At 42.6% G+C, this 14,279-nt stretch overlaps 1 protein-coding gene across 1 annotated transcript in view; it reads left to right on the top strand.

Annotated features, from left to right (window-relative positions):
• Nucleotides 1-14,279, top strand: part of LOC127600055 (transcription initiation factor TFIID subunit 4-like) — an 83,312-nt gene that overhangs the window by 25,184 nt on the left and 43,849 nt on the right. Inside the window, exons 11-14 of the mRNA XM_052064417.1 lie at nt 82-251; nt 5,148-5,278; nt 9,389-9,514; nt 12,008-12,064. Of these exons, the coding sequence (XP_051920377.1) occupies nt 82-251; nt 5,148-5,278; nt 9,389-9,514; nt 12,008-12,064 (484 nt within the window). The remainder of the gene's footprint in view (nt 1-81; nt 252-5,147; nt 5,279-9,388; nt 9,515-12,007; nt 12,065-14,279) is intronic.

Genomic DNA, 14,279 nt, shown 5'->3' with positions numbered 1-14,279 from the left:
GAAGTGGACGTGCTCGGAAATGTATTGGTTGGGTGTGGTGGAAAAAAAAATCACAACTTTTTGCTGTTTTGTTTTTCACAGGGATGACGACGACATCAACGACGTGGCCTCCATGGCGGGCGTTAATCTGAACGAGGAGAGCGCCCGCATACTCGCCACCAACTCGGAGCTGGTCGGCACGCAGATTCGTTCGTGCAAGGATGAAGCCTTCCTGCACCCTGGGCTCCTCCACCGACGCGTCCTGGAAACAGGCGAGTGTGCCGCAATTGCAGGGTCGAATGCCGCTTTCCGACTTTTGATGCGGAACAAGCGGAAAATGATGAAATGATGAGTGTTTGTGGTTTGTAGGGAACATGTTGTATCTGTATTTCAAGTGGCATTACTCGGAACGACGTTTGATATTCTCTCTGTCGTTGCCTGCAGTTGTTTGAGGCTGCAGCCCTCTTTTCTTGTTTGCCCCCGGTTTAAATATGATACACTTAACAGTTCTTTCACCTCCTTTTAATGAATTCTTCAGTGGCTCTCTGTCTGAATTCACTGGACCGCGGGCGCACACGCATGAATACTTGATGGCTTTGTCTTTTTAAAAGGCGGCCCGTCAGATTTGTACTGTGGAACAAAGCGGTCCAGTTGAGAGGAATCAGACAGGAAAAAATATTTATTTATTTGTTTGTTTTTTTAAAGTCCTTCATGATGAAATCAATATAAGCCAAGGCAGCGATATTGTCTTAATTACCTGGTATTTGTACTAAAAGCCGTTTACATCGCCTTCAGTGACAGTTTCAGAGCTGCAACCGAGTCCTTTATATGTAAAAGCCGCCTTTTTCCACTTCGAATCTTGGTCATCGTTTACAGGCTGTTTGGATGGCGCCAGAGGCGGGAACGTGAAGTCCTTTTGACAGTGTCTCATTGATGAAACCATTTGTTGCGTGTGTTTGAAGAGGACGCGAGGATGGAATGCGCCCTCAAATTGAAAAATGTTCAATGTAGGAGTGGCCTCCATCCAATCGGAGAGGGACTGGCAGAGTGATTTCAGAGTGCTAGTAGCAATTGACCAACCAGCGTGAAAAGCCTCCCTGCTACTTCCTGGCAGGCTGCTCTGATGACAATTCCAAATAGGGGGAAGCTTGCACCGGGGAGCCGCCGTCGTCCTTGTTTGCTATCCCACAGCGAACACCAAGAAACCAAGTGCGGTGTGAAAAGGCCTTCTGATGCTCTATTACCTTAGCGATTGGGTTAACTTCGTTGTCACATTATACAAACAATAAAAAAAAGAAACAGGCCATAGGTGCCGTCCCGGATGCGACCTCAGAAAATGACAAATCTGAAGGGCAAATTTTTTCCATGTCACAGTTTTGTAGAACAGCACTGACACAGAACGGGCCAGGAATTTTCCACTCTGTGTGGTAGTATCAGAGATTTGGGACGCCGCCTCAGGCCCCTTTCATACTAGATGTAAACAGTTTTTTTTTCCATGGCTGCTGTGCTTTGTAATAGGCACCAACACAGAACTGGGGGTTATGAATTTGACCAAGGAAATTTATGCCTACGGCGTTTTGAAGCAGGACCGACACGAGGTGTGACGCGCCTGTGGCCCCTTTCACACTGCCTACAAATATATTTTTTTTCTGCGGTCTGTTCTGTATAAATGTCACTTACACTGAATCGGGCGGATGAAGTAAATGTCGTTATTTTCCACTTTCTGAGGTACTAACAGAGCCGTCACTGAGGAGGGATGACGCCAATTACCCTTTTTTTTTTTTTAACTCTTCCTGTAAATAGGAACATAAAGAATACAAAAACAATGTTGGTCACTGGCTCTTATGGTTGCAATGTGGAAATAAGCACCATTACCCAAAATAAAACATCAACATCATGACTGAACATAATCAAAAAACACCACACGTCATTTCACGCAGCGGGGACCCAGGCGACCTCATCTTGTTTCATCTCCATTAAAGCATCGTTGGGCCCGCAGGCTAAGTGGACTCTTGGCATGGTTGCTATTCCATCACCTTGGGGGCGCAGGGGTTCTTTTTAAAAATATACACTTTCCCTCCAGGGGCGGCACAGCATGGAACAGTGGGGCAAGAGACGAGGCCGCCCCCTGCTGGGCTAGAGGCACCCGTGCAGCTTTGTTGTGTCAGTTGATTGGCCTAGCCACGCTCCCAGCTGACAGCAGTCCAAGGGAGGCACCCCGGGCCTGCCAGGTCCGCTCAATCAGAGTCCTCCTTGGGGTTTTTTTGAGCGTGCAAGCTAAGGGTCTTGCTTTGACTCAAACTTGACTTTAACCTTTTTTGGCCTCAGCTTTAGCCAGAAAAAAGCCTAGTTTAAACGGGGTGTACCGAATGGGTGGAGAAAAGTATCAGGGGTGTTCTAAAAGAGTCCCTACTAGGATGAAGAGGAAAGTTGATAAGACAGTGGTGAGGCCGACCATGATCTATGGATTGGAGACAGTGGCACTGAAGAAATGACGGGAAAGAGAGCCGGCCGCAGCTGTCGGAAATGGGAGATTTTCTTTAGGATTGCATTATAAATGAGCTTATTAGAGGAAGAGCCAAGGTTAGAGAGAGCCGAATTCGATGGTTTGAACATTTCCAGAGGAGAGAGAGTGAGTGTGTCAGTTGAAGGGTGGTGATGTTGCTGCCGGGAAAAAGAGCAAGAGGAAGACCTGAGAGAATGTTGATGGATGTAGTGAGGGAAGACATGAGGGCAGCTGGTGTTAAAGAGGTGGAGGGAGAAGATCAACTGTTTGTTTTTTCTACCCTACCCTAATACCCTAAAAGTTTTTTTGTGCGTGCGTGTGTGTTCTGTGCGCTACACATCTGGCCACCATTGTGGTAGAGTCCAAATGGCACATCATTTAGCAGATACTGGATTAAAGGATAAGTGTAAACATATATCAGACTAAGTTTTAGTCATATAACTATTGTAGATGTAAATGAACCTTTTTTTGTCATGATTAGTGAAAAACGAATAAAACGTGCACACTTTATGAGTGAGCACGTTTGTATGACTCGACTTATAACTTTCATCAAGTCACTTGCTTAAGCCAAGTCATGACCTGACACGATTGAACTTTAGCGTTGGCTCGACCTTATCTGCTTTATTTTTTGCCACAGTCACGTGGGACTGTCTTGAAACTTTATTGAAGACATGCCTGTGACTTGTACATGTGTGACTTACTCTAGACGCAACTTAAGCATTGTTATTTGACCCACAGTTTATATTATTGAGTAGTATTTAACATACACGTTCCTTGAAATATTAATTCTTGCCATTAAAAGATCTTATTTTCAGAAAGCAAAGGGAAGCCCATTAGAGGCTTTCCCTGACCTGGTGACATTGCCACGCGTGTGTGTGTGCGTGTGTGTGTGTGTGTGTGTGTGTGTGTGTGTTGCCGCGGTAATGAGCAGGAACCGTTTCAAAGCACGAGCGAGCCAGTGCTATATGTATTGTCGGGTGATTTAAATAATTGCTGTGGTTTACTTAAAAGGCTGCTAGAGAGAAGAATTATGTTAATGGAGTCATTTAAAAAGAAGTTGGAAAAGAATAGCAAGTCTTTTTTTTGTTATGACTTGCGATGAATTTCGGCTCCAAGGAAGCGAAATTATCTGTAGTGGCAAAGAGACGGTCAGTGTCGTTTACTCTGCTTTGAAGGATCTTCTAAAGCCCTATGTCAGAATTTTGTGAAGCAAGTTGAATTGTAGAAGTTAATTTTATATTCAGTATAGTTGTGTGTGTGTGTGTGTGTGTGTGTGTGTTAAAGAAAGCAAGCCTCTTCATTGTTATGGTTGCTTGTGGTTCTCTGCTCAAGGTTTTGGCTTTTCTACAGGTTTTCTATTGGTGTTTAGGCCACTCCATGAGCTTACAGTGCCTTTTTTGTAACCAACTTTTTTCTCGGATTCCCAATTGTCTCCGTTAACAAATTGCAGCCGTGTACTTGAAAGAGGAAGTCAACGCCGTTGCTCAGGGAATGACCAATCACGGCAATACGGAATGTCCTTCCATTCTTATTTGTCATGTCCTTGTTTATGATGATACTAGTGCAGCGTGAGCCGTGATTAGTCCATACCCGAGCCCTGAGCAACTGTGATGTCATTTTTAGTCGCCAGCAAGTGGCAAAATGGCCGCCCCCGAGACGGACAAAAACGGGTGGATTTTAACTGCTTAACACATTTTCCACATATGCAATATGGACCAAATGAACAGTCATTTTGCATATCATTGCATTTTTTTTTCCAAGATGGCGCCCGAGTAGGCAGCCTTCGGCAAGTGCTCTTCAAGAGCCTTGCTTTTTTTGTTCTTTTTTGCTGTTTTTGTCTTTTGTTTTGTCACATGTTGTTTGTTGTTTCATTGTGTGGACCTGATCTGGACTGTTTTCAGCGCTTTTTGGCCACGACATTCGTCAAAGGAGCAGTATCTGTGCTTGTTGGTGGCGCCTTCTCGGCAGCACGCCTGTACCAGCACAGATTTTGATTGGGAGGAATGTCGGCGCCATTGACCGTCGGTGCTGGACAGACCTGGGGCGCTTGTGTTTTTTGCGCCAGTAATGGGCAGCATTTTTCACAACCCCGATTTGTTCAGTGGCTATGTCGGCGCTGTTGGACAGTTGGCGTTGGTGCGGCTGGATGGATGGCCGCTGAAGTTGAGGATGAGGAGAGAGGAGCGTTGGCGCGGAGTGCCGATGCGTATTTGGAACCGTGAGTCGCCGCTTGGAATTGAAGTGGATTTCCATGGGACAGGAGAAGTGAACCAATCTCTTTTTTCGTCAATGGATGCTACAGCTTCTTGTTGACTTTGAAACTTAGCTTGTAGCCGACGTGTGCACATTTTGAGCATGACGTCTCTGATCCACTGGTGAAAGGACACTTTGATTCTCTCCTCTTTCATCTCAAACCGCTTCAAACAACAAAGCGTGTGACGGAAAAGTGGTTAGGACTGCACGACTGTCCGTGTTTTATGTTATGTGTTGTGTTTATTATTTTACTTTATGTTAACTGTTTTGTAAAGCGCTTTGTTACAGCTGCCGCTGTTGTGAAAGCGCTATATAAATCAGCATGTATGTATATCTTCCACTTTTTTGCTGGTGATGTATTTTAATGTTGCTATGGATTAAATGACTTTTTCCTGGTTTCATTTCACAGCCAAGAAGTTTGGTGTCATGGAGGTGCCCATGGAGGTCGTGATGTTTATATCGCACGCCGCACAGTCGCGACTTCGCACAGTCGTTGAAAAGGTTTCGGCCATCGCGCAGCACAGACTGGACTCCTGCAAGGTATGACGTCCTCTTTGAATCTTATTGCAACTGTACAGCTACCCAATGCAGACCAATGTATCAGGACACATACATTCCCATCCAGAAGTATAGGAACTGCAAGATCACTTTTCTTTGTTTTATGTGATACACAGACGACATTTGGGTTTCGATGAATGTGAGACCAAAGTGTAGAATTCCATAAATTCATTAAAAAGTTCAAAAATTCTTTGGTCAGGAATAAATAAGGATAAAGAATTTGAGCACCAGTGTCTTGCAGTCGTTGTTACAATAAATCCCCCTGCAATAAACTTAAGAGTTTAGTTGATAAAGTGGAATGCAGGGTAAAAAGTTCAGATAAATATTAAGCCAGTGTGCTTTTCCATATTAAATGTAACTTGTAGGAATAGAAACACATTTAATTGGCCAACATTAAAGCCCAAGCATTTGGGAAAACTTTGAAAAGGTGTTTTTCCTGACACCGAGGGGAAAACTGCCTCCACCCCCGTCCTGTTTTGCACTTCTTTTTTTTTCATTTCTTTCATTTTTCCCCCCCTCTTTTTGTGGCTTGGCAAACGAGGTGTGAGAGCGACAACCGGCGCTCTGTGAAGCCACTCTGTTGACATCAGCGAAAAAGGAATGAAAAAAAATTAAAGACGGGAGGGGAAAAAGATGAAGCGGGCCTTAAAGACTAACTGGGCTCGCTAGGTTTGCGGTGGCAGGAGAGTGCAGGCTCAGCGCTGCAACAAAGGCTGGATGAGAGAAGGCGAGAAACAGGAAGCGGCGGTGCGACAGGAATCCTCAGATGTGTGCACTCGCATACGCTCTCCTTGACGGAAGCGGCAGCGCATACCTGCACCTCGCACCAACATAAGCAATTATCTTATTAACTTTTGATAATCTGCACAAAAAAAAAGAAGTTGTTTTCTTTGTCTTTACGCGCACCTTGTTGGAGGTTTTCCCAAGTGATATGCAATGTGCTTTATGCAAAGAGAGAAGGCTTAGTCTGTAAACAGAGCTTTTTAAAGCAAGCAACTTGGGAAGTGTAACTTCAAGAAACACACGCCAAATGAGTGGGGAACGTTTACGCTTTGTAAATTCCTCTGGCCGGGATTACAACACGCTTACATTCGGGCCGATTTAAGAGCTTGATTTCCCGCCTCCGATCATAGTCATCAAAAGACCTGATTCACTGGTCAGTGGCAAATTATAATCAGAGACAACTTTATTTGTTCCTAAATTTATTTGTCTTTTGTTTTTGTTTTTTTTCCCCGCTCACATCCAGTTTTTGAGACATTTTCATTTTTTCTCCATTTGACCTGTACGAGCTTGGGCAATACGGATTTTACCATGTGTTATTTGTAGTTCTGACATTTCAGAATGAAAAAACACCTAATACCAAACCTAACCTTTAATTCACAAGTATTACTAAAATTATATTACTATAAGATAAGATATCCTTTATTTGTCCCACAATGGGGAAATTATTACACATTGTATCATTTATTATTATTATTATGAAAACCTGATTTACTAGGAAAAATAAAACCAAGGGCATATGTGAATCTGAATCAATTACACATAGTTAAATCCATATTGCACAAGCTTCTACATCGGTCAAACCTAAAACCCCCCAAAAAATCACAATGTTTTTTTTTGTTTATCAGAAACATGAAAAAATGGTGGTGGCTTTTGTTGGCTGCAACAGATTGATGGCATTTTAATTCATTTCAACTTCAAACTCCATTCAATTTTATTTAATTTGGACTTGAAAAACAGCTGCAACTGATAAAAAGTGCTGAAGTTGATGACAAAAATTGTAAGTGGGTGCGTGCATGATGTGCACTGGGAGGTCGTTCCGCAGGTTACTCGACTCAAATCAAGTCTGAATGAGAAAGCGTCGTTTTTTGCTCAGCGGGTCATAGACAGTTATCCGTATAGCAGTGGAAGGAAATACCATGTTTCCTTAAGATGGAACTCAATGGGATTCAGTGAGAACAGCAGAGGCCCCATAATTGAGCCCTGAAGAACACCACACAACAGTGGGGCAGTAAGTGACTCAGATCAGCCACAGCTAACACAAAAGATTCTGTTAGCTAAACCATTCTCGGGAGCTACTGCCAATGCCCACCAGGTGCTGCAAATGAGCCAACACAATACTGTAATCCACTGTATCAAATGCTGCAGTTAAATTCAAATAAAACCAGACAGAGTCTCCCGTGTCATTTGCCAGGAGGATGTCATTAAAAACTCGTAACAAGCTGACTCTGTGCAATGCATCTTATTAGAGACTCAGTTGGAACACATTAGTGTGACTAAATGTTTTGATTTGAGACGAGATGTGTCGTGGTATTAAAATGACATTGGGAAATCCCACTGAATGAAGTTTTCAGCTTTTCACAGCTGTTAATATTTACTCTCCTTGCGCCAATTATATGATTAGACATGAGAATTGTGCCATTGTTACAGAGCAATCGAGCAGGAATGTGTGTTTGCACTTATTCGAGTGGTCAGATTACATCGCGTTTGGTTGCCGTCCAGTGCAGGGTCCGCCGTGACCCGGAGCCCTGCACTGTGTCACTGATGAATGAATGAGAACTGGAGCATTTTTTTTTCACGCTGGGCTGAAATCGATGAGGATTAAAGCCCTTGGGGCATGTGTGTCTTTGCGAGTAAACCTGAAAAGCACAAACCCGAAACCTTTAACTACTAAACCTTTTTTATGGGCTTTTACATGCTGATATTTTCACATTTGATTAATTTTAAATTCATCTCCAAGAATTGAAATTCAGACACAATTCTATAATTTACACATTTCTATACACTTGCGCAAACAAGTAAAAGTCACTCAGATTTAAGGTAATTGGTTTGGGGCAATGTAAACATCCAGAATCCAGATTTAAGCCCCTTCAAATCAAGGGCCTGACCTGACACGGGAGGGACATTTTGCATCTGGATCCAATTAATTTACTGTCCGCCAGGTTGTATCTTCTCTTTGTTTGCTCCCAGGCTAAGATAAAAAATGTAAAACTAATAGTGATTCTATTTTACAATACAATACAATACAATACAATACAATACAATACAATACATCTTTATTTGTACAGCAGTTTCACAACAGCTGCAGCTGTAACAAAGCACTTTACCTAACAGTTACCATAAAATAACAAACTATGGTAATATAACACAACACCACAAATAAGACACGCACAGTCATGCAATCGTAACCATATTCCAGGATATGCCTTGTTGTTTGAAGCTGTTATAGATGAAAAGAGGAAAGTATAAAGGTGCACACGTCTGCTACAAGCTAAGCTTGAAAGTAAACAAGAAGCTGTAGCATCCATTGACGAAAAAAGAGATTGGTTCACTTCTCCTGTCCCATGTAAATCCGCTTCAATTCCAAGCGCCGACTCTCAGGTCCAAATAAGCATCTGCGCTCCACGCCGACGCTACTCTTTCCTCATCCTCAGCTCCATCAGCCATCCATTCACCCGGAACAAGGCAGGCTGTCCAGCAGCGCCGACATCTCTGCTCAACAAAATGGGACTGTGAAAAAAGTTGCTTGTTACACATGCAAAAAACACAAGCGCCCCCAGGGCTGTCCAGTGGCGACAGCTAAATAGCGCCAACATTCCTCCCTATCAAAATCAGGACCGGCACACGCGTGCTGCCGAAAAGGCACAATCGTCAAGCACATATTCTTTTTCTTTGACGAACGTCGTGGCCAATACGCTGAACACAGTCCACAACGGCTCCACACGAAGGACAAAAACCATATGACAAAATACAAAGCCGAAAACAACAACAAAACAGAGCTCTTAAGAGGACTCGCAGATTGCTGCCAATTGTGGCGCCATCTTCATTAATTTTGAAAACAACTAAACACAAAAGATATTTTTGTATTAGCCTTGGCTTTGGCGATACATTGTGACATGTCAGACCGTTACAGAAAGAGCACATGAATATGCAAATGGTTGACTTTTTGAGATAATAGCTGAGGATTGGTTCCACAGAAAAATGTGAATAGTTAAGTTTGTGAATAGCTTACCGTAAATAGTCATGCGGATGTTTACTATTTTTCACATTTTTCTACTTTATACAAATTAATTTTGTGTCCCCCCTCCACAGGACGATGAATGCTACGAGCAGTCGGCCGACGTGCGTTCTCAGCTGCGCTTCTTCGAACAGCTAGAGAGGATGGAAAAGGCGAGGAAGGACGAGCAGGAGAGAGAGATCCTCTTGAAAGCCGCCAAGGTAAAGTCAACTTCTTATCACGTGTGTGTGTGTGTGTGTGTGTGTGTGTGTGTGTGTGTGTGTGTGTGTGTGTGTGTGTGTGTGTGTGTGTGTGTGCGTGTGTGTGCGTGTGTGTGCGTGTGCGTGTGTGTGTGCGTGTGCGTGTGCGTGTGCGTGTGCGTGTGCGTGTGCGTGTGCGTGTGCGTGTGCGTGTCTGAGCGTGTCCTGTTATTATGTTCTAGTGTGCCAAACAGTGTGTGCCTATGGTCTACGGGGCGCTTGTCTGTGTGTGTATGTTGCTCCTGACACATGAATTTGAGTGTGACACCAGTAGATGAAGTGACCTTCCTGTGTCCTCCCGGGCTCCTGGCCTCAGGGTATCAGTCTGCTGGCTCCACCCAACCACGCATGCACACACACACACCCACACACACACACACACACATGCATATACACACAAAGACACTTAACTTGCAGTAACATTCCTCCATCTTAATGCTTGACATTTACTAAAAAGTGATTTTTGTTTTGAACACCGTAGCTCTCGACTTTGCTAACATGCTAATAATTTGTCCACCTTGGTTCGCCTTTATTAAGCATATCGACACCTTTAAAAGTAAGAAATATTCAAAATTGTGTAAGGTATAATAGAATTGAATAATTAATATAATATATAATACAATATACAGTAAAGCTAAAATAAAGTAAGAGCCATAAAAGTAGAAGCCATACTATTAACTAGTCGACTCGCATTGGCCGCTGTCTCTAATATTCTGACCTTCCCATGTAGCTTATTGAAAAAATAAATATATAAATTCCACTTGAAGATCACTGCTGACCAAAAAGAAAGGGGAGACAATCCTCGGCAAATGAAAATGCCCTGCGGTAGCACATTAGCAGGGCGAGCAAGCCAGCTAGCTTGGGTTCATTTAATTAATTTTGAATGGGGACAATGTCCCACAGTAAGGATCGTCATCACCGACACCTCGTCGTCTTAATTGCGTTATTACGCCACCGTTCCTGCCGTGCATGATAATAGGACACTCGGCTCTTCCGATTTTAACGAAACATGGCTTGTTGTAAGACAAAACAATACCTCAGAAGGAAAACGGAACTTAGGTACTTTCAAATGTCTAAAACTGGACCCGAATATTAGTTAGAGCAATCTGTGCAAAGGACTGCAGATTGTTTCCAAATAATAGCAAGTAATCTTACGTCGAAACAACAAAAAAGTAGATGATAGGCAAGAAATGCACCGTGTTAGACTGACCTAGTCAGTTCCGTGACATTAACACCACAGAGCATCTTTTACATGCCAACATACTGCCGTTAAGTTCAAAGGAAAGTTTCATGGAAAAACCAGGAAGTTGACATTGGAAAAGCATAACACTAAAAAAATGAACCCGTTGCCACTGGTAAAAGATGATGTAGGACAAATCTTAAAAATTATGCAAAAAAACATTTTGTCACATTAAAAAAATGGATGATTTCCAGGGCTTGTACTTTGGACAGGCTCTGACTAGGAATTTTACATCCGTGTTTGAGTTACATGGATAGTTTTGATCTTCTGGATCAATGAGAAAAATATGGCGGCAATATCGTACCATAGATTTACTTTGCTATGCCACCACGAACTGATACTTGCGTGAAATGACCCCCCCCCAAAAAAAACAACCCTAATGTACTGCAAATGTTCCTACAATTTCTTCACACTTACATATAAGTAGTTTGACTGTGAGACTGTATTTGAAACCACCCAGATGACGTCCAGCTTGACTAAAATAGCTGCGTTTTGCAATGATGTAATGTACCGGCATGGCCTGCAGTGGTCAGCCGTACACACGTTTTAGAGCAGCAGTGAAGGATTTCCCAGGGACACGCGTATTCACCCATATCTCGGCCGCTTATTAAAATAGAAGTGTTGTTGCACCAGGGACAGACAGACACACACACACACCCACACACACACACACACACACACACACAGATCGCCACACTGGCTCACAGTGACACTGTCACTGATACTCACCAACATCCTTCACCCCCTTTGTGTGTGTGAATGTGTGCTGGCTCATGCAGAATTTTTAATAACCTCTTTTGATTAGCGTCCGCCTCGAGCGGCTTATTTAGGGCTGGATTTGGAGCGGGTTTAAAGGCCACAGGCCCCCCGGGGGTGCGCTCCGTTGCATTTCTACTCAATTCAAACACGATGTCCTTGACACCTCCGTATCCTGTTCCCATTTTATGTTTTTTTTTAAAAATCTGTATCAGCGACAGATGAGTCGGGATGCTTTGTTGGGTAAAAGGGGGGATTGCTGGTTTCTTTAAATCAGCTGTTAAACTGTGCACACCCCATTTCCTGTTTTACACTATTTTCACTGCAGTAGCAACAGATTACAAGTGATGCTTTATCGGGTATGAGGGGAAGGGAGATTTCTTGAAACCAGGTGTTAACCTATATGCGCCCCCCCCTTCCACCTCCTTCACCCCTACTACCCACTTTTGACTCCACAGAGTCGCTCCAGGCAAGAGGACCCAGAGCAAGCTCGACTGAAACAGAAAGCCAAGGAGGTAAGATCATTACCCTTGACATTTGCCAGACTTGCGCATATGAATTTTTCATACACTTGCTACACATGTAATTCAGTTTAACATCAAATTTAAGAACAAAGTAGTGGGAGAAATCAGTCCTGCCCTCTCAACTCCCCCGAAAAAAGACGATCATCAGTTTGCAGCTTTTACCAGTTTGTTGCTCCTCGTGAAAGGGGACGCTCTGAAGTAGTTGCCAGCCAGTCTCACTTTGTGGACAGTTTATAACCTTCAGTGAGTTTGGACACAACAATTTATGTTAATTCAAAATGTGTTTAGGAAGCATGCTGACCTAGTGGTTAGCTTGTCTGCATCACAGTTTGTAGATCGGGGTTCCAATCAACGGCTAAGCCGGCCTCCTTCAACATTCCAAAAATGAATTGGAAATTTTGAATCTTGAATAAAGCTAACATGCATGTTTTTGCAATGTGGGGGGAAACTGGAACACCTGGAAAAAAAACACATGCAAGTATGAGTAGCATGCATTACAGAACATACACACAGAGGCCAGAGCCCGAATTCGAACACCCAACCTCAGGGCTGTGAGGTAGCTTGCTCCCAAGCAATAAAGCTTTCAAATGAAAATGTCAACACCAAAATTGCAACAATAAAGTAAAAAAAATTATGTAAAATTACACTATTGTTCTCATAATTCACTTCAAGTTAATTTTAGTGAAAAGAATACCGCAAACAAAAAAACTTTTTTTTAACAAAACTTTTCCTTTATTTCTTTTTCTCTACAAAAATAGTACTTTATCCTTGTAACATAATCTTTTCTGGAAATATTCATAATTGTTTCCTGCTGTGCTAATACTCCTTCCCTTGTTCGAAAAACTTTGGATGCACTTGAACTATCACTTTCCTTTTTCCCTATGCTGTTCATTTGGAAACACACTTGTGTTTCATCATGGTGGGAGCCTTGTACAAGCACAAAAAAAAAAAACGAAAAAGAAGAAAAGCAAGTTTACCCTCCGAATAAGCGTTTCAGATGCAGCGATTTACTCCCCGCATTAACTTTTACGGTTACAAAGGATCGCAAAGACGCATTGTCTCTTGCGTGTAATAGGCTAAAGCGCCACGCTAAAGCGCTTTAATCTGAAACGGAAGCAACTGCGTCTCGTCTCGTATAGGACACATTCCCAGTGGAGCTTCTTCATGTTTACGAAAGAGTTCTGTCATAGCTTGGGTTTGTTTTTGTCCTTGTTTGCTGCACGCTAACTTCTTTCACTCGATGTGGGCAGAAGGATTTTTTAAAAAAATGCAGCGCTCACCTGTTGTTGTTGTTATTCTTTGCAATGCCGACCTGAAGCAACACATCTTAAAATCTTTTATATATTTTTTTCAATATAGTAAATATTTGGGGGGGGGGGTGTACACTTTTCCAAGTTGCACTTCTGTAACATTGTGAAACCCCACAACAAAACCACAAATAGTTGGCAGTTCACAAAATAAACTTAACTGTCAGGAAAACAGAAAGTAAAAACATCAGCATTGTCACCCTTTTTTCACCAAGAGCTGCACTCAGGCATGGTACGTAAAGAAAAATAACGTAAAAAGTTAATGAACTACAAAAACAGAATTGTAAAGCCCACATGTCGAAAACCGTATCAAGCCATCTTGTGGACAGACGCACACCCCCGAAGTAACACCTGTTTGACTTCTCCAAGAAGTGTTCTTGGTCACACACAATAAAAAAAATATAGATGTGATTTAATCACAAAAATGAATTTATAGTTGAAAGATTAATTAATTCATTCATTCATTAATTTTTCCGATCCGCTTTATCCTCACAAGGGTTGCTGGGGGTGGTGGAGCCTATCCCAGCCGTCTTCGGGCAGTAGGCGAGGGACACCCTGAACCGGTTGCCAGCCAATCGCAGGGCTAGTTGAAAGATTGAAAAAGTGAAATAGCACCAAATAACAGCGCATTTTGGTCATCTGTACCACTCTCAAGCATGCTTCACAGCTCAAGTTTTTGTTTGACCAGTTTGCACTTAATCAAGTACTGTACGTGAGTCGAGAGGAAAAATAAAGATGTAATTTTTTTTTGCAATTATGAGCAGAAAATGAACTTTTCCAATAGTCAAAATACCAATGAAAGTCGGCGTTTTTTTTTTGTCAATTTTTTTTCCAAGAGTGTTTCTACGCTATGCACTCAGCGTGACTGCTGCCCACTCTTCCTTTTCTTTTTAGCAGCA

The sequence above is a fragment of the Hippocampus zosterae genome, chromosome 4 (genome assembly GCF_025434085.1).
Source record: "Hippocampus zosterae strain Florida chromosome 4, ASM2543408v3, whole genome shotgun sequence".
Classification (NCBI taxonomy): domain Eukaryota; kingdom Metazoa; phylum Chordata; class Actinopteri; order Syngnathiformes; family Syngnathidae; genus Hippocampus; species Hippocampus zosterae.
This window is presented reverse-complemented; position numbering and strand designations above follow the sequence as displayed.